General features: G+C 46.4%; 1 protein-coding gene across 4 annotated transcripts in view; it reads right to left on the bottom strand.

Annotated features, from left to right (window-relative positions):
* Positions 1-20,474, bottom strand: part of FLNA (filamin A) — a 159,452-nt gene that overhangs the window by 113,541 nt on the left and 25,437 nt on the right. For all 4 annotated transcript variants that reach the window (XM_029610111.1, XM_029610131.1, XM_029610121.1 and 1 more), the window contains exon 2: positions 2,185-2,625. In XM_029610111.1, coding sequence (XP_029465971.1) covers positions 2,185-2,566 — 382 coding nt within the window. In that variant the 5' untranslated portion in view covers positions 2,567-2,625. The remainder of the gene's footprint in view (positions 1-2,184; positions 2,626-20,474) is intronic.

Here is a 20,474-nt window from a genome sequence, read left to right as displayed (position 1 = left end):
CACACTGTAGCTATGTGCTGTTTGCACGGAGGTGCTCCCCGCCTCAGAGCACCTGGGAGAAGACAGATAAATTGTATCTCCCCAGTTACACAAGCCAAGACCAGCAATAACCTGACAAGCTCAGAGACAAAGTAATTAAACAGAAAGGTATTTGGCCATATTTGTAAAGAAGGGAAGTGCATTACCTCAAAATGCTTTCGTTTCTGGATATTTCTTATGTTGATTGGGGGGGGGGGGGGGGGGAAGCTTCAAAGGTTTCCTTTTTTTCAAAAGGGATAGCATAACAGGAGCCACACTGCAGGATTTCTATACAGGCAATTTAAAACGAGTAGAGGTTGGGGAAGGCGGGGAAGCAAATATTTCTTGGCAACCAGATAAAAAGAACAAGCTACCTAAATGATTCAGAAGATGTATCTAACTGTTCAACACAAAAAAAAACCCCACAACCAGAACCAGATTCAGCAGGCCAAAAGAGCTTGTGGAGAGAGCCTTGGGACTCACTTTCTACAGCCCTAGCATGCTGGCCCCCAGCCCTTGTACTATTACAGTGTCAGGCATTTATTTTGTTAAAAAAAAAGACTTAAAGACAAAACAGGAAACTTATCCATGTCCTAGAATACCTGCTCTGCCAATACAAAACGTGAGCCAAGCTAAAAGTTTGGACCACGTGGCGGTTCGCTCAGCTGTCCCCACCCATTGGGCTCTCAGCTCTTCTACCTTGTACAGCCTTCAAAACATTTCGTGAGTTAGAACGGGGTAAGAAGCACCCTGTGAGCTCTGGAAGGGAAGAGATGATTTATCTGCTTTTTTTTTTTTTTACTATATTGTGTTTGGACAAGAAACTCCTTCCCTAGCAAAAAAAAAAAAAAAAGCACAAAGTTAATTTTGTAATAAAGCCACAAGAGATATGTGAGGGTTTCTGGGGGTGTGGCCTGAGGGAAGAGAATAAGAGTTTCCATGTGCTAATAGCATGAAGTTACTTTCCCTGCTTTTTTAAAATACTGCAAGTAGTAGCTTCTCTTTCCTCCCCAGGTGACACAGTTCTCTTCCCCACCCCCGTTACCAACTCGAGTTAAAACTAGAAAAAAAAAAAACACAGCAAGCAACTTGCCCGAATCCAATTTTTTTTTTTTTTAATCTACAAGTAACTTTTCAAACCCCGGGGGAGGGGGGGCTGTTTTAAAGCTGCCTGGCAGGCATGTCTGAAAAAGCTCTGGCAAAAGCAGACAAGCCTGCACAAACTACATCTGCACAATTAAGACAGCTCACTGAGAAAACCACAGAACGCGATAACTCTCGCAAACCAGAACAATCCTAAGAATGCATAAAAAAAAAAGTAGTGACGTTAAAATCTAGAATTAATGACTTGTGTTGCAAATGTACAGCGTTTCAGCCATGACCGAGAAGAACAAAGCGTTTGGTACCATCATTAAAAAAACAAAAAAAAACCACCCAGTAAATCCATGTTTGCATTGCAGTGTTAAGTATAAAACATTGTCGGATCCGCCGGAGTTCTGCAGCCTCTCGTTGCAAATTATTAGAAGCTGTCACCAATAAACAAGAAACTTTCATAGAAGGGAAATACGCTGAAGGATCTGGAAATATTACAGCCTGAAAAAAAAAAGTTTGTTGCTGATCATGTCACAACCTGGGGCGCGCTGTTCACGATTAGCGCATGAAACATAAGTAGTGTAATAAGAGTCAAAACGCCTGTGTACTTAAACTTTAAAGTGTCAAAAAAAAAAAAAGGAGCCACAAGACCCTCACCAAGTCGGCTGTGCCCAGCAGCTGGCATTAATCAAACTTCCATTTAGAGTAAAATAGGGAGGGGAGGGGACTGGTAAAAAACTTAAGCATAAGAGTTTCCTGGACAGGGGAACAATTGAAGATGTTAAAAAAAAATAAAAAAAATCCGGGGAACAGACTTGAATTTTGTTTTAAGAAGTTTGCAAGTCTTACTTCCCCCTCCCCCTCTAGCTGTTGCTCACCAGCCCCCTCCCCTGGCTTACCCTTAGTGGCCATCAACACCTACCCCCCAAAGTCTACAGATTTCAGCCTATAGCCCCTAATCCCCACAGGCAGAGCGAACAACGAGGACGGCTGCACCTCCTGACCCAAGTGGCAGCCCTTCTCGCCAGCAATCGCGCGAGGCCTTGCTGCAACAGCCGCCCCCCAATCTCTCACCGATGGAGACGAGCTTGATGTTCTCGCGGTCCAGGAACTCCAGGGCCACCGACACGTTCTCCAGCTGCATCTGGCGGAAGGTGGGCCGCTGGTTGTACTTGCGGTACATCTTCTTCTGGCTCAGCACCTCCAGCAGCGCGATGAGGCGCAGCCCGTCGCCCAGGTCCGTCTGCAGGTTGCCGATGCGCTTGCTCACGCACTTGAGGTGCTCGTTGCACCAGCGGGTGAATGTGTTCTGCTGGATCTTCTTCCAGGGCGCGTCCTCGGCCAGGTCCTTCTCGGTGGCCGGCATCTCGGCGTCCGTCGCTGCCCCCGCCGCGATCCCACTGCTGCCGCCACCAGCGCCGCTCGACTGGCTCAGCCGCTGGTGAGAGCTGCTCATTTTGTAGCCGGGAGGAGGAGGAGGCGGAGGGACGGGGCTGCGCTTAAAGCCGCAGGCACCTGAGGAGACACAAGCACACAGTCAGGCTAGCGAGCTGCCTTTTACCCCCTTTACTTCTGTAGCCCTCTAGGATACTTGCACGCTTTTTGTCCCTGAGGTTTTTCTATCCTCATTTCTTTACATTTTTTCGTTCCTTTTTCCTTTTATGTCTTTCCTTGTTCTGTTTTTCCTCTTTTGCTCTCCTTTCTTCTTTTCATTGTTTTTTTATTTCCTTATTCTTTTCTCCTATCCTACCATCCTTTTATTTTGCTTTTTCTCATTCTTTCTGTTTCCTTTTCATTCCTCTTTCCATTTTCATCCTTTTTTTTCTATCCTTCTTCACTGTTCATGCTTCTGATCTCCCCCCATTCCATTTTTTTATCCCGTCATTTCTCTCTCTCCTGTTTCTTTTATCTACACTGATCTCAGACAACATCTTCCTGAAGCCTTAGCTGTCTGGTATTAGGATGTAGATCTCCCACAGGAGACCTACAATGAATAAACTATGGTCCCTGCTTAATAAAGAGATTGGGGGGAGTGTGCTGATCTAGCTAGATTACATGAGATGTCAAGAGAGGAGGAGCAGCAAGTTCACGAGATGTCACTCCATATTCCCCATTTATTTGGTTCATTTGTGTAGCAAGTGCAAGAATCTCTGCAGTTAAAGAAAGGACCGGCCCGTGGGCCAAGGAACATAAACCTGTGAGAACAAGGAGTATGTTGAGGAAGTGAGCTGAGACCTGCAGAGGTGTGGGAGGGAGGGAGGGTTACCCTCGAGAAGGAGCCTCTGGGGCCGATGCAATAAGATGCGCATTAAAATGGGCCCTCGTACTGAGCACCCATTTTCCTAACGTGCACACAGCCACATTCCCTGGGCGCCAGACGCAATATTAAAATGAGGTGATGTGGTAAAAAGGGATGTGCCAGGGGAAAATTGTGCGTCCCTAGCACTCAAATACATCAGGCGCCCAGAATAGCAAAGTGCGCGTGTCCCTTTTATCTCGCTTCGGGCTGATTTCACTCCTTTCTATTGTGCCTGTATATTTTGCATGTAAAGTGTGCGTCCAGAATTTGTTTTTTGTTTTGTTTTGTTTTTTTACATCAAGACATTACATTATGCCTTTATTTTTATACACGCACAACAGCAAGGGGCGAAATAGGCCTGAAGTGGGATAAAACGGATGCGCGCCCGTTGCATTTTTTAAATTTCTCCTGAGCCCTTGACTCGCGGATAGACATAATGTCAGTTCCGGAGCTGGAGTTAAATTCGTTGCATTAAAACGTGTGCGTTGGGCACCTGGCGATTTTCTGTATTGGGGGGGGGGGGGGGTAATATCCTCATCTACATGGAGTTTACATGTGATGAGCGTTATCGGCTACGCATTTGTTTGAGCGCATTTGTTTGGATACGCTAATCTCCTTATTGCATCGGGTACTAGTCTAGCGCATCCCAAACTTGCATCCAGCTGCGCATAAACCTGTGTGCTAGGCCGAGTGCACAGTGTGGAGAAGGTGTCTGCTCCCCTGCGGGCTCCTGTCTGCTCCTATGCCACCCCTCAGGTACCACAGTCTGACTGAACTGCCTGCTAGCACAGGAGATGAGGAGGAAGCCAGTGAGAGGATTGAAGTGTGCCTGGGACAGATACAGAGGGCAGTGATAAAGGCAAAGGAGGGAGATTGTCAGAGGTCAAGTGAGGGTGTTCAGTGCAACTGGAAAGGGCAGGAGGCAACTGGGCAGACTGATATCATGAAATCCCCAGCTGAACCACACACACCCAGGAAGCACAAACTGTATCCGGTTTACTGTAGGGGACAATATGTAAATTACAGCTCTAGCACTAAACTTTCAAAAGGAAAACTTTGATAAAATGAGGAAATAATTAGAAAAAAAACTGAAAGGAGCAGCTGCAAAGGTTAAGAGTGTTCAACAGGCATGGACATTGTTTAAAAATACCAGCTTAGAAGCGCAATCCAGATGTATTCCACGCATTAAGAAAGGTAGAAAGAAAGTCAAATGATTACTGGCATAGTTAAAAGGTGAGGTGAAAGAGGCTATTTTAGCCAAAAAACTTCCTTCAAAAATTGGAAGGATCCATCTGAAGAAAATAGGAAAAAGCAGAACATTGTCAAGTTAAGTATAAAACATTAGCCGGCGGATTTTAAATGCCCTGCGCGCGTAAATCCGTCTGGATTTATGCGCGCCGGCGTGCCTATTTTGCATAGGCCGCCGGCGCGCGCAGAGCCCCGGGACGCACGTAAGTCCCGGGGCTTCCTGAAAGGGGCGTGTCGGGGGCGTCGCCGAATGACGAGGCGTTTGGGGGCGTGATGAGGTGTTTGGGGGGCGGGCCCGGGGGCATGGCACCGGCCCGGGGGTGTGGTCGAGGCCTCCGGACCAGCCCCCGGGTCGGATGATGGCGTGCCAGCAGTCCACTGGCGCGCGTCGATTTACGTCTGCTTTAGGAAGATGTAGTAGGCCAGATCGACAAACTAAAAAGTAGCAAATCACCTGGACTAAATGGTATAAACCTCAGGGTTCTGAAAGAAGTAAAAAATGAAATTTCAGATCTATCAGTAAAAATTTGTAACCTATCATTAAATCATCCATTGTACCTGAAGAGTGGAGGGTGGCCAATGTAACCCCAATATTTAAAAAGGGCTCCAGGGGCAGAACCGGGAAACTATAGACCAGTGAGCCTGACTTCTGTGCCAGGAAAAATAGTTGAAACAGTTATAAAGAATAAAATTACAGAACATATAGAAAGACATGGTTTAATGGAACACAGCCAGAATGAATTTATTCAAGGGAAGCCTTGCCTCACAAATCTGCTTCATTTTTTGGAGGGGTTAATAAACATGTGGATACAGGTAAACTGATAAGACGCTGTATATTTGGTCTTTCAGAAGGCATTTGACAAAGCCCCTGATGAGAGCCTTCTAAGAAAACTAAAAAGTCATGGGATAAGAGGCGATGTCCTTTCATGGATTACAAACTAGTTAAAAGTCTAGAAACAGAGAGTAGGATTAAATAGTTTTCTCAATGGAGAAAGGTAAACAGCGGTGTGCCTCAGGGATCTGTACCTGGGCCTGTGCTTTTTAATCTATTTATAAATGAGCTGGAAAGTGATACAATGAGTGAGGTGAGAAAATCTGCAGATGACACAAAATTATTCAGAGTTGTTAAATCACATGCGGATTGTGATAAATTACCTTGCAAGACTGGAAGATTAGGTGTCCAAATGGCAGACAAGTGCAAGGTGATGCATACAGGGAAAAATAACCTATGTTGTACTTACACAATGTTAGGTTCCATATTAAGAGTTACCATCCAGGAAAAAGATCTAGGTGTTATAGTGGGTAATATATTGAAAACATTGGTTCAGTGTGTTGAGGCATACAAAAATGCAAACAGACTGTTAGGAATTATTAGGAAGGGAATGGTGAATAAAAAGGAGAATGTCATGATACCTCTGAGATGAGACCGCACCTAGAGTACTGTGTGCAATTCTGGTTGCCGCATCTCAAAGAAGATATAATTGCACTGGAGAAGGTACAGAGAAAAGCGATCAAAATGATAAAAGGGATGGAATAGCTCCCTTATGAGGAAAGGCTGAAGAGATTAGGGCTGTTCAGCTTGGAGAAGAGATGGATGAGGGGGGATTTGATAGCAGTCTATAAAATCATGAGAGGACTAGAATGGGTAAATGTGAATCAATTATTTACTCTTTCAGGTAATAGAAGGACTAGGGAGCATTCCATGAAGTTAGCAAGTAGCACATTTAAAACAAATCATAGACATTTTTTTTTCACTCAATGCACAATTAAGCTTTGGAATTAATTGCTGGAGGTTGTGATTAAGGCAGTCAGTGTAGCTGGGTTTAAAAAAAGGTTTGGACAAGTTGCTTGAGGAGAAGTCCATAAACTGCTATTAATCAAATTGATTTAGGGAATAGCCACTGTTATTTCTGGCATTAGTAGCATGGGATCTACTTAACGTTTGGGTACTTGCCAGATACTTGTAACCTGGATTGGCCACTGTTGGAAACAGGATGCTGGGCTTGATGGCCCCACGGTCTGACCCAGATAGGAAATATTCTATAGGGTTGTCATTCCAACCCAGTCACCTGAACAGGCTGATCCAGTTTTGATTTTGTCCCACTGCAGACATGGATTTGTTGCTCTGATTTTCTCAGTGATCTTCCTAAGAAAATAAGAAACTCAAATCCAGGCATGCAATGGGCAAAACCAGGACTTGCTCGGCCTATGTAGCTGACCAGGACTGAGGTGGCAACATTTCATGACTTCATCAGTCACCAAGAAATTTTCTGATGATGTCATCAGATGTCCCCAGGCTGCCAGGGAGAGACTGACTAATGCTGGTTTTAAAGCTCCTCGTACCAGCCTAGCTAATACTGTGCTCTGTCATGTGGAAGGACCTAGGTTCCATTTCTGGCTCAGGTCTTCTGCTCCCTGGGCTGACTGAGGCTGGGGATGCTGCAGATGCGGCACTCATAGCCCTTGGGGAGGAGGGTCTTAGTCATCGTTCAATGGCGACACCTAGTGGCTGGATTCATGACCCACGATTGCGGGGTTCTGGAAGGAGCCTTGGTGCATGACCCCTAGCTGAAGATTGTCACTGCAATGACTGGACCAAGTAAGTTGGGAGGGGAACATATAATAGAGGAAAAAAATCTCATTGGTAGTTTGGAATGAAGGTTTCTGGTACCAGAGCCCGCTTGAGGCTGATTCTGATTGAGCTGAAACCCAAAGAAACAGGAGTAAACTGAACACTCCCCATCCTGCTTATTTTAAGTAGATCAGAACTACAAGTCCCAGCATGCAATTGAGGAGAAGGAAGGCAAACCCAGATCTCTTGATCATCTAATGCCATGTCAACTTGGAAATTCTCAGTGCTGCATGGAATGAACAATTTGAGAGTTAAGAGGTGGTAGAGCATGCTCCAGATGATGGGGGCATGAAATCAAGTGCCACAATCAGGACTTCCACAATGAATACTCAGGAAACGTATTTGCATACCTTTTCCCCAAGAACCAGATTTATCCACAGATTGGCTATCCTGGAAATCAGACCTGTTTTTGGCCCTGGAAGACCCAGCGTTCATATAATTCTAGTTCATATCTCCCTGCATGCAATGGGAATAATACAGGGACTGGATCAGCCTCTCCCTCATAACATGGATCTATTAGGTCGCCTTACCCATGTGACCTCATTTCTGAAGGTAGGCATCTTCATGACACTCCTGGCTTTGTGACACCCTCACCACCTCACCCAAATTGCCCTGTGGTGCCTGTAATGCTGATTTCAAATGAAAGTGACTGGAAGGAAAAATCCCCAAGTGCAATGAAAGACAAATTAAAAAAAAGAAACCCAAAAACAATCATAGAGACTCCCTGCTGAATCTTGGGTCACTGGGTGGCTGGTAACAGCTGGGCCACACTTAGCTCCCTCCAACAAGTTTTGCACATGGCACCGGAAACTCAGTCAGTGGCTACATGTAGTGGAGTATCTCTATACTTAGTCTCCTGTCTGTGTGCCCTGAAAACATGAATATGTGAGGCCAGTGGTCTCCAACCCTGTCCTGGGGGCCCACCAGCCAGTCGGGTTTTCAGGATAGCCACAATGAATATGCATGAGAGAAAATTTGCATGCACCATGACATGCAAATTTTCTCTCATGCATATTCATTGTGGCTATCCTGAAAACCCGACTGGCTGGTGGGCCCCCAGGACAGGGTTGGAGACCACTGTGTTAGGCTCTCCAGCCTTTCATGGCAAAGCAAAATAAAACAAATATATTATTATTAAAAGCCTCAGCACACCCTGCTGCATTGTCTTTCCTCTCTCCCTTGCCCTGGATATCATGTACAATGTTGGTGTCTTTTGCAAGACACCGAATGATAAGGAGAGAGAGGCTGAGACCAGAGGAACTCACTGCAAATAAGATCTTCTAAGCAGGAATACCACAAGCAAGGAAAAGGTTTAGAACTGGAGAACGTCTTGCAGGTAAGGCATCCTGAATGGAAATTTATCACCCAGCACTCAGACTGAGACCAGGGCCTATTTTAACACCGAATGCTGGGGTGGCACGCCACCTCAGCCAAAAAAAAAGAGAGTGAAGATCAAATGAAGCGGGGTCCCACATCCCGTGGTGCCACGCAGGGGAAAAAGAGGAGAACATGTCCAACTTTAAAACTGAGGTATCCCATAATGATGATTGATTTCTGGATACGAAAAGCATGGCTGTTGAGTTTTTTCGGGTTTGGGCTTTTGCAGACTGAGACCAGAAGGCATTGTAAGCCTGCCCTTCTCCCCCCCCCAGCCAATGGGAAGATGGAGGAGAGAGTGAGATCTTCTCGCATGCAGGGGGATGGATCCTAAGCACATGCGAGGGGCCCTCTTCACACGCCTGCACGGTTGCAACCTTGTAACACATCAGCTTCAGCCAAGCGTGCAAAGGTGCTCCAGCTCTTTTGGTTATTCTCCTTTGCAGATTTGTCGCTTCTCTTTCTTCTTCTTTGCATTTCATTTCTTCCTGTTGGCTGCTTTTTACTTTTCTCTACCAGCCTTGCCTACATTGTCTCCTGTTTCATTATCTTCCTTTCTGTTTGGTCTCTTGCTGCCCTCTCCTTCCTCTCTTTTCTGCTGGAAGGCAGCCTATGCTTCTCTATGGCCTGAGTGAGGTTGGGATCCATGAGGGTGTAGTACGGCTGGGAGGGCTGAGCTTGGAGGCACCTGAGTGTGGGACCCGTGAAGGTGTAAAGCAAGTTTGCTTGCCGAAAATGGTGTTTTCCATAGGTAGCAGGACAAGTTGGCCATAAGATGTGGGTGACATCATCTGGGGGCACTGGACCGATCACGCCTCAGAGCTGGTAGAGCTTTTGCTCTACTGAGAATGTGCAGGAGTTCCCACACGGACATTACTTTGTGAGCCTCCTCAGTCAGTAACAGAGCTCAACCTAACCGAGTAGTCCACACTCCAGGGAGGCAGGTGGGTATTCTGTGGCCAATTCATCCTGTTATCTTTGGAAAACACCGTTTATAGTAAGCAAACTTGTTTTTTATTTTCCATCAATAAGCAGGCTGAATTAGCCATTACATGTGATAACTCCCACACTGAGGGTTGCAGCGGAGTGGTTACTTACGGGCCAATGCAGAAAGACGCGCGGGAGAGCCGGTGAGCGCCCGCTCTCCTGACGCGCACACAGGCCACTCTCCTGTGTGCGCGATTCAGTATCGGCCCGGTTTGATAGCCGACGTCCAATTTTACCAGCGTTGGTTCTCAAGCCCGCTGACAGCTACGGGTTTGGAAAATGGACGCCAGCAAAATTGAGCGTCCGTCTTCCAACCCGCGGGCCGCAAGCTGATTTTTAATTTTTTTTTTAATTTTTAATTTTTTTTAATTTTTGGGGCCTCCGACTTAATATCGCTAAGATATTAAGTCGGAGGGTGTACAGAAAAGCAGTTTTTTCTGCTTTTCTGTACACTTCCCCATGCTGGCCGAAATTAATTTCTGAGAGTAAAATGTGAGGCTTGGCTGCACGTTTTACTTTCTGGATCGCACGGGAATAACTAATAGGGCCATCAACATCCATTTGCATGTGATGAGCGCTATTAGTTTGGGGGGGGGGGGGGGGGTTGGCCAAGCGTTTTCGACACGCTATTTTTACCCCTTTTACTGAATAAGGGGTAAAAATAGCGTGTCGAAAACGCGCGGCCAAACGCGGGCTAACAGTGCGCTCCGCCGGAGCACACTTTACAGTATCGGCCCGTTAGTAAGCAACCCAGACACTCCTGTGGAGAGTGGACTACTGCAAGAGTAAATTGTGCAGAACTGGCTGTCCAAATTTACTGTCGGACTTGGAGAGGTTGTCCAGACCGTAGTGGGTCGGGAAGATATGAACTGAGGACCATGGCAGCTTTGTAGATTTTCTCAATGAGCACTTCTCCGGGATGAGCCACAGAGGAAGCCATGGCCCTTACTTCGTGGAGGTTTCATGGTGTCTGTGATCTGCAACCCTACTAGGGCGTAGCAGTGAAGAATGCATTCAGCTAACTAGTTGGATAGGGTACGCTTGGCAACTGTCACTCCTGGCCAGTTAGGGTCATCATACGAGATGAATAGTTGGGAGGCTTGACGATGCGGCTGCATTTGTTATTTGTAATAAGCCAGGGCTCTTTTACAGCCCAAAATATGGAGGGCTTTTCACCCTCATGTGCATGGGGCCTTGGAAAGAACATTGGCAAGACAATGGATTGATTGAGATGGAAAGCGAAGATCACCTTCGGCAGAAACTTCAGGTGCGTAGGGAGAACCACCCTATTGTGGAAGAATGGCTTTTATGGACAGGGCCGATGCTTCCCTTAGGCAAACTAGATGGTCACCTAGAGCACCAGAGTTTGGGGGGCAGCAAACTCCTGCCGGTACAAGGCCCAGAGGGGTGCTCTGCCAGTGCTAATACCGTCAAAGAAGAGAGAACTATTCTATAGCCACTTCTGCTGGTAGGAGAGAGCAGTGTTAAAGACAGGGCCGGCGCAACCCACTGTGCAAGCCATGCATCTGCACAGGGCAGCGGGCTGGGAGGGGAGGGGGAGACGGTGCCCTGAGGCCGAGACCAAGTAAAGCTGCTGGTGCCACTGTCTGGCAGTTCCCAATCCGCCGTGTGGCGATGATGAGGGCCACGTGATGGTTCCCAAATTCGCTGCACGGCGAAGAAGAGGAGGAGCACAGGGCTGCGCGATGGTTCCCAATCTACCATTTGGTGAAGAAGAGGAGGAGCCACAAGGCCGCCCAGCGAACAAGAGGAAATTGCAGGGCCATGTTTGTGAGTGTGTGCATGTGTGACTGAGCATGCATATGTGAGAAAGAGTGATCTTGTGTGTGTATGTGTATATAAGAGGGATCTTGTGTGTCTATATGTAAGAGGGACAAACCAAGAAACTATGCACCCAGATAATGTCTTATAAAGGACACTTGTACATCAATATCAATTCAAACTCACATTTGAGAGTGTCCGATATATTATTTCTAAAATGATGTTTTAGATTTTTTTGAGGGAAAAAAAACTCCACTTTCAAAAGGCACTGCTCATACAAGTACTATATTATATCACTCTAACCACCAATGTTGTTTATAATCTTTCAAAAAAAAATTTTCAGCGCACTTTTATATTCACATAAAAAACATTCATAAGGTTGGAGGTGGAAAGTTCGTGATTAAAGCTGGATATATAGCATTACAAGCCAGTAATGCATTGCAAATTTATGAAACATTCCATTTCCTCCTTAAAACATTTTCTTGTTTAAAAATTTATTGTTTTGAGCAGTGCTTTTTGAAAGTGGAGTTTTTTTCCCTCAAAAAAATCTAAAACATCATTTTAGAAATAATATATCGGACAGTCACTCTCAAATGTGAGTTTGACTTGATATATGTAAGAGGGAACATGTATGTGTGAACATGTGTATGTAGGAGGGAACATGTGTGAGCATGCGTGTGAGTGAGAATGTGTTTAAGAGAGAGGGAGCATGTGCATGTGAGAGGGAATGAGCATATGTATGCATGTGTATGAGAGAGGAGAAAGTTTATGTGTCCCTCTCTCACTGATCCACAACAATCTGAGTGACTGGAAATCAAAAGTTTCCAGGTATGGCGAATGTGAATTATTTCATCCTTATTAGTTTTAATTTGTGTATGCTATTAATGTCTGCTGTTTTGAAATATTTGATTGGTATTTGAGAAATTTAAAACACATTATTTATGAGGCTTTAATTATTGTATCTTCTGTTCACCAGCTGTTTTGAAATATTCTTTTTATTAGTATGTTTATACTATTATGATTAATGTATTTATTATATTTCTTGATTTTATTGTTTAATGTCTGAGGACGGGTGATGGTTTCTGTTGGTCCATTGTTACACTGCATAAAGACTGACTTGTTGCGGTTTTCCTATTCAGTTTTTGCCTGCATGTTTCTATTTATACTTTATGGTTTCTTTTTCCTGTATTTGGAGAGGGTCTGCCTGTGTTCTACATGTGTGATTGAGATGAAAGATTCTGCTGGCATGTAGGAATTTATAACAGTTTTGTTTGTTCTGTTTCATAATATGAGGTATATTGGTGTTTTAGAGCCTGGTGTAATATTTGCAGTGATGCCTTTTCTTAGGTAGGGTTGTTACATTTTTAAGTGCTGGCAGTTAGAATTATTTTAATTGTAATTTACTCATGGCTTTCTGAGAGTCAAGCCCACACCTAACATGCATTACAGTAGCCCTAATGCCATATGGATTCCAAGTGTCTTTTTTTGTAGGGTTTTCTGGTTGGCACCAAAGAAGTGCATGCAAATACGTATGATATATATATATTTTTTACCTCAGAAGACTGTCCTTTGAATATTCTGGGCTTTTTTTTGGCAGGCCTGAGACAGAGAGTGAATGAAGTGTGTGTGTGTGGGAGGGGGGAGGGCACCACAATAATTGTTCACACAGGGCAGCAAAAAAAGCTAGCACCGGCCCTGGTACTAGAGGTAAGTTGGGGGAGGGGGTGCATCACCAAAGAGTTGCCTAGGGCACCAAATGCTCTTGCACTATCCCTGTGTACGGAGGATAACGGACAAAAGCCTGCAGTTCACTGACTCGCCTACGAGGAGCACTACTTTCCACAACAAGTACTTAAGGAAGGTCAGTGGTTTGGAAGGAAGCTTTATGAGTTGGGAAAAGACCACATTCAGATTTCAGGGAGTAGGCCAGAGGTTTGACATGCCAAAGGCCTTTCGTGAAATGAAATATTAGTGGATGAAAGGAGACTGGTTTGCATCCCCCTGAGCATTATAAGCCGCTGAAGCACTGAGGTCCACATGCACTGAAGATGTGGTGAGGCCTTTGGCGGAAAGGTGGAGCAAGTATCTGAGCAGATGCTTGGGTTCACAGGAGAAAAGATCCAACGAGTACAGTTGGCACTACTTGGAGTATCTCTGCCATAGAAGGTGTAATTTGTTCACAATCTGCGATGGTAAGTGAAGATCAGCGATCACTGAGTGCTCAACACCCAAGCTGACAGATAAGGGTAATATAGGTTCCTTAGCAGGAATGTATCCTGAGCCAGTCTGTGTTCACTTGGAAGAACTGAGCAGAATTCATTTAGTTTTGTGTTTTGTGGTGTTGCAAATAGGTCCACCCCCGGTAGACTCCCATAATCTGAAGAGTTTATTGGTCACTGATTGCTGGAGAGACTACTTCTGTGGTTGAAAACCTCTGCTGAGGCAATCTGCCAGCATGTTGGAAATGCTGTGCAAGTAGGAGACTTCTAGGAAGTCATGATTTCTCGCTGCCCAACTTCAAATCTCTAGGGCATAGGGGCCACAAACCCATCCCCCCCCCCACCTTGTTGATTTAGAACATGGTGACCTGATTGTTGCTTTGAACCAGGGTGCACTTTCCCTGCAGGAGATGCGCAAAGGTCATTAGGGCTTTTCACATCACTCACAGTTTGAGAAAACTGATTTGATAATGACTTTCCTGAAGTGACCAGCTGCTCTGGATCCAGGCAGATCCAGTGTGGGCATCCCAGCCCTTGTTGGAAGCATCCATTGCCACCACCACCTGTTAGTAGGGTGAGCGAAGAGTTGCTCCATCCTGGAGAACATGGGAGCACAGCCACCATCTTAACTGCATTGCTGCCATGATCTGAACTGAAGATGAGAGAGGTTGTGTGAGCTGATCCCACCGGGTTTGAGGACCCCTTTGGAGAAAACGGATATGAAGATGGGTCAGTGGCAAGACATGCAGGGCCACTGCCATATGGCTGAGAGCCACAAGGAGTTATCTGGCTGTCGAGCATGGAGATGAAAGCTGTTGGCAAACGAGGAAAGTAATTGTGTGCGCCCAGTCGGGAGGCAGGAACATTCTTTCCTGTAGCGAGTCTTCGACGCTGCTTATGAGTTGTATTCACTAAGTGGGCTACAGACTCAACTTTTTTAAGTTTACCAGGAAGCCAAGACTCTGTAGAAGAGAAACCACTGTGTGCAGTACTTCTTCCTGGGAGTGAGCTATTATCAGCAAATCATTCAGAGAAGGGAAAATCAATGCCACCATGAGGCATTTCATGATGACCCATAAGGCTAACGAGATATTAGTAATGGGAAGAATCCACCTGAAAGCAAAGGCAGCGCTAATGTGAAGGATGGGAATGTGAGCAAACTCATTCTTTAAGTCCAGGGCACACATCCAGTCATCCTTCTGGGAGAATCATGCTCATTTTGAATTTCTCCCGAAGTATGTGCTTGTTCACAGTCGCAAGTCCAGAATAGGCTGCAATCCCCCTGTTTTCTTAGGGTTGAGGAAATAATGGAGGTAGAAACCCCGCATATGATGGGATACAGGAATCTGTTCTATTGCCCATTGATGGAGAAGCGAATAGACCTCTAGGCGAAATTGTAACAGATGAGTAGAATCCTGATGGAACTCTGAACACAGAGGGAGAGATGGAAGTTGGGAGAAATGCAATCAATATTCAGAATGCACAATAAGGAGGATCCAAGGGTCCTTGGTGATTAATTACCAGGATTCCAGAAAGCATTGCATCCTTTCCACCACTGGTATCAAGGGGTACAGGTTGTTCTGATGGATCAAAAACTGGGCCTAGTCTTGGGTTGGGCCTGTTGCTTGGCTTTAAGCTGACAGCACTCACATTGTCTAGGCCTTGCTGGTAGCATCTGTTGGCACTGGGTGGGAAGTGGTGGCAGACGATAGTGCTAGTAGGACTGGTAAGGTTGTCTTTGGAAATAAGGGTTCTCAAAGATATAGAATGGTGGCTGCTCAGGAGTCGTCAATATGGACTGCACTGTAGTGTTCTGGTCCTTGATCTGGATGACTGTTTCCATGAGTTTCTCGCCAAATAAATTGTCCCCCAGGCAAAGAAGGTCTACTAATTTTTCATGGATGTCCTCCCGTATGCTGCTTTCTCTAAGTCATGCCATACAACATGCATCGATGAAGACCACAGAGGTCCGCAAGATGGAATCACAGGATTCATAAATGGAGTGAATGGAGATGGCAGACAGCCCCTTCTGCATCCAGATGAGGCTGAGGGATTTTCAAGCTGGCCTCTGGTTGAAGGAAGAACCTAACATTCTGAAGACAGTCGTGGACATACTGCACAATGTAGAATTGATGTACTGTGATGTGAGCACTGAACATGGAGGCTTGATAGACCTTTCTACCAAAGTTGTCCAAAAGTCGATGTTCCTTTCCTGGAGGAGAAATCAATGGATCCAAGACTTTTTCACTCTTTTCATGGCAGGCCAGTGGAGCAGATGAACAACACCAAACCTGGGAGACTACTGGACCCTGAACTTCAATGGACATGCCTTTCTCAAAGGCATGGATAATGGTCAAGCCTTCCACCTAGCTATGCTTGACATCTCCTCTGCCTTTGACACTGTCAGTCACAGGATCCTCCTTAACAACCTCTCTAACATAGGCATTTCTAGATCTGCCCATTGCTGGTTCAAATCATACCTTGAAAACAGACAATTCAAGGTCAAACTAAACAACAGCTAATCTGACCCCATTAAACTTACCCTTTCCTCAACTCTCTTCAACATCTACCTCCTACCCCTCTGCCACCTCTTAACCAACTTAGGCATCATCCACTTCATATGCGCAGACAATGTCCAAATCATTATCCCCATCACCGATTCACCAGACAATACATTAATAGTCTGGAACAACTGCATCAACTCGATCAACCACCTTCTATCTAACCTCAATTTGGCTCTCAACACCAACAAAACTGAACTTCTTATTTCACACAATCCCACCATACATTACACCACACCTAGCACCTCACACCTCCCAACCCCTACCTCTCAACAAGCATGCAACCTGGGTGTTATCATCGACAATCATCTGAACCTGAAAGCATTCATAAAATCCACTTTAAAAGAATGCTACTTTAAACTCCATGTATTAAAGAAAATTAGGCCTCTCTTACATGCCCATGACTTCCGCACTGTCCTTCAAACCTTAATCTTTGCCAAGATAGACTACTGTAATGCTCTATTAGCCCCCCCCCCCCCGCCTCCACCATCAAACCCCTCCAGCTATTACAGAATGGCACTGCCAGAATATTCACCAATACCCAGAGAAAAGACCACATCACACCCATCCTAAGAGACCTACACTGGCTTCCAATCTCATCTAGAATTCTTTACAAAACACTCTCCCTTATACACAAAACCTTACACAACCAGCATATCAACTGGCTAAATAACTCCTTACACTTTAATACCTCCAATAAGCCAACCAGATCTGCCTACAAAGAAACCCTTCACATCCCCTCTCCTAAAACTACACAACGATCCTCCACTAGGGACAGAGCACTCTCAATAGCAGGACCCATCAACTGGAACTCTATGCCTCCCGATCTACGCATTGAACCCTGTGGGGCGGATTTTCAGAGCCCTGCTCGCGTAAATCCGCCCAAAACCGGGCGGATTTACGAGAGCAGGGCCCTGCGCGCCGGGAAGCCTATTTTACATAGGCCTCCCGGCGCGCGCAGAGCCCCGGGACTCGCGTAAGTCCCGGGGTTCTCCGAGGGGGGCGTGTCGGGGGCGTGTCGGGGGGCGGGCCCGGTCGTTGCGGCGTTTCGGGGGCGTGTCGGCTGCGTTTTGGGGGCGGGTACGAGGGCATGGCTACGGCCCAGGGCGGTCCTGGGGTGTGGCCGCGCCCTCCGTACCCGCCCCCAGGTCGCGGCCCGGCGCGCAGGAGGCCTGCGCATGCGCGGGGATTTACGCCTCCCTCTGGGAGGCGTAAATCCCCCGACAAAGGTAAGGGGGGGGTTTAGACAGGGCCGGGCGGGTGGGTTAGGTAGGGGAAGGGAGGGGAAGGTGAGGGGAGGGCAAAGGAAAGTTCCCTCCGAGGCCGCTCCGATTTCGGAGCAGCCTCGGAGGGAACGGGGGTAGGCTGCGCGGCTCGGCGCGCGCCGGCTATACAAAATCCATAGCCTTGCGCGTGCCGATCCAGGTTTTTAGCAGATACGCGCGGCTCCGCGCGTATCTACTAAAATCCAGCGTACTTTTGTTTGTGCCTGGAGCGCAAACAAAAGTAGGCTATTCGCGCGCCTTTTAAAATCCGCCCCTGTATACACAAATTAAAAAAAAAAACTGAAAACTTGGCTGTTCAAGCTAGCCTACCCCTAATACCTACCAACATCCATAGAAATCCACCCCTACCATTAATGTTATTAACCGCTCTCTACACGTGCCTTGTCTCCAAGCTTTACTACTTTACATATATATTATGTCAACAGCCATCTACCCTCTAGTTTTAATGAGATATAACACACTACAAACACACCTTGTTACCAAATGTTCAATCAAACATTGTATATAGTATCCAATATATATGCTTAAATCAACAGTTATGTTTGCTTCTCTTATAATGTTATGCTTTTTTCTCTGTTTACCATGTAACCAAATTGTTCAATGTATTTCTCTCTATCATTGTTACATGTTCTATGTAAACCGATATGATGTGCATACGGTTATCGGTATATAAAAACACATAAATAAATAAGTCTAACTTTTTAGCCATAGGGTGATCGGAGATGGCATTCTCCCACATCCTCATCTGAAGCATGATGAACATACTGTGGACAGAGAGTGTCAAGGATCTGAAGAAGCCCCAGGACCTTGAAACAGGGATCCTTGTCTTTATGGACTTGAACACCCAGAGTGGATGCCACCTTTTCCAGAAATTTGGATTATGTTAGATTCTCCAGAGTTGAGGAATGGTTTCATGGCTCTGGTAGCAGGTCCAAGGAGATGCCTGAGGAATCTTTATCTGAGTTAGCAGCAACTTGGGCTCGCTCACCCAGAACTGCAGGGTAGAGAACAGTGAGCCAGGAGATGCATCCTGTGGAGGAGATGATGGGATATCCTGATCCAGAAGCTCCAAAGAAGCCAACTCCATTGCTTGAGAAACAGTAGAGCCCCTGGCTCAGGGTTCCAAGGAAGTATTCAAGGCAAGAGGAGATCACGAGACTCCCATAGCAGATAGCAAACCAGCGCCAGCTGACAGGAGAGGCTGAAAGGATATTTCTACCCCTCTAAATAGGGAGGCGAAGAAGTCCTTTAATAGGCTGGTGAGTTCCTTGATGGACTATTGGGTCCTCTGGCCTGGGATGTGTGGCAGGACATTCTCTTCTGATACCAACACTGGCTCCTGATCCTGGGAATGTAGCCTTCTATATGTGAGCAGTACATTGGATAGATGGGGTCCAAAGTTTCCAGGTGATAGCCCTCCACCAGTAGCCTGGGCAGTGAGAGAGAAGTAGTTATCGGAGGAGGCAGGGGCAACTGAAGCCCCTCCCCACAAGACCTGGGATGGTTAGTTTACAGCTGAGTGAGCAGGGAAGCCTGAAGTATAGGCTTGGACGGGGTAGAATGTTTGGAGGACTTTGAGGAATGTGATTATGAAGCTGTCTCCAGTCTCAGATCAGTGGAATCCAGAGGGATGTGGGAGTGCTGTGTGAAGGGTAGTGTTGACTGCATGAATGAAGCATCGCACAGGCTGGCACTGTGCACTGAGGATCTGCCAGAATGAGTTGACCTCTGCCCTGAATGCGCTGAAATGCTGTGGGGCAGTGTATCAAGCACCGCGCAGCCCATCGGATCCTGAACCTGTCCGGATGCATTCTGCATCGAAGGTCTTCATGCACCATATGGTGAGTACTTTGAAAATCCATGTGTCAAGAGCTTCCGCACAGCATCAAGTGAATGCTTCAGTTCCCCCTGTGTGTTGAGTGCTTTGGCGCTGTGTGCTTCAGAATGTTGTGCGCTGGGTGTGTTAATGACTTTGAATGGTTTGATGCGGCGAGGCATAGGAGAGGCATGTTGACAGCGCCAGTGCCAAAGCTCTGTGCTTTAATTTGTGCTTCTTAGGATGCTTCTTCTTCAGTGCTGGATGGTCCCCAGAATACAAGGCCCGGTCTTTGTCCTGTGCAGAGGGCAGGGTCCCCGTCCATAGGCTGCACAGTTTGGCTGATCATTAGCCGGCCCAAGGCACATCTGTAAGAGACATCACTTTATCACAGTCTCAGCGTTTGAAGCTGCTGGGGGCTGGGTCCTTCTTCTGACCAGATATTTCTGCAGGTCAGGCCCACTGAGCAGGGGAAGAACCCCTTACTTCTCTTCTCCTTTGTTCCTTTTTTTTTAATGGTAGCACTGAAAAGTGCTGTTGTGGGGGCTGCTGAGGCAACTTTGAAAATCCCAAAAAGAAGAATGTAGACAAGAGAGAAAGAGAGAGAGAGAGAGAGCACATGTCCGTGAAGGATCTCAGATAAAAATGACTGAGGCAGCTCATGAGGCAATGCCCGTGCTGGAACTCCTGCACATGCTCAGTAGAGTCAAAGCTCTACTAGCTGTGAGAGAGTCTGTTTGGTGCTTCGGTTGACATCACCCACATGTAATGGCTAATTCAGCCTGCTTATTGACGGAAAACAGTGGGGAGGGCTCAGCTTGGAGGCACTGAATATGGGACCCATGAGAATGTAATAGTGGGGAGGGCTCAGCTTTAGTGGCAGTGAGTGTAAGGCCCATGAGGGTGAGGTACTGGGGAGAGGGGTCAGCTTAGAGGCAGTGAGTGTGAGACTCATACGGGTGCATTAGCGAGGAAGGCTCAGCTTAGGTATGGGACCCAAGTGGATGTAATAGTGGGGAGGGCTCAGCTTGGAGGCAGTGTGTGTGGGCTCCATGAGGGTGAAGTCGTGGGAGTAGTGGGAGTAGTGCTAAATCACTATGACCCATTCTTCATCATCACATCTTAGGATGACCTTCCTCACCTTCCCTATCTGAAAA

The sequence above is a fragment of the Rhinatrema bivittatum genome, chromosome 1 (assembly GCF_901001135.1).
Source record: "Rhinatrema bivittatum chromosome 1, aRhiBiv1.1, whole genome shotgun sequence".
Classification (NCBI taxonomy): Eukaryota; Metazoa; Chordata; class Amphibia; order Gymnophiona; family Rhinatrematidae; genus Rhinatrema; species Rhinatrema bivittatum.
This window is presented reverse-complemented; position numbering and strand designations above follow the sequence as displayed.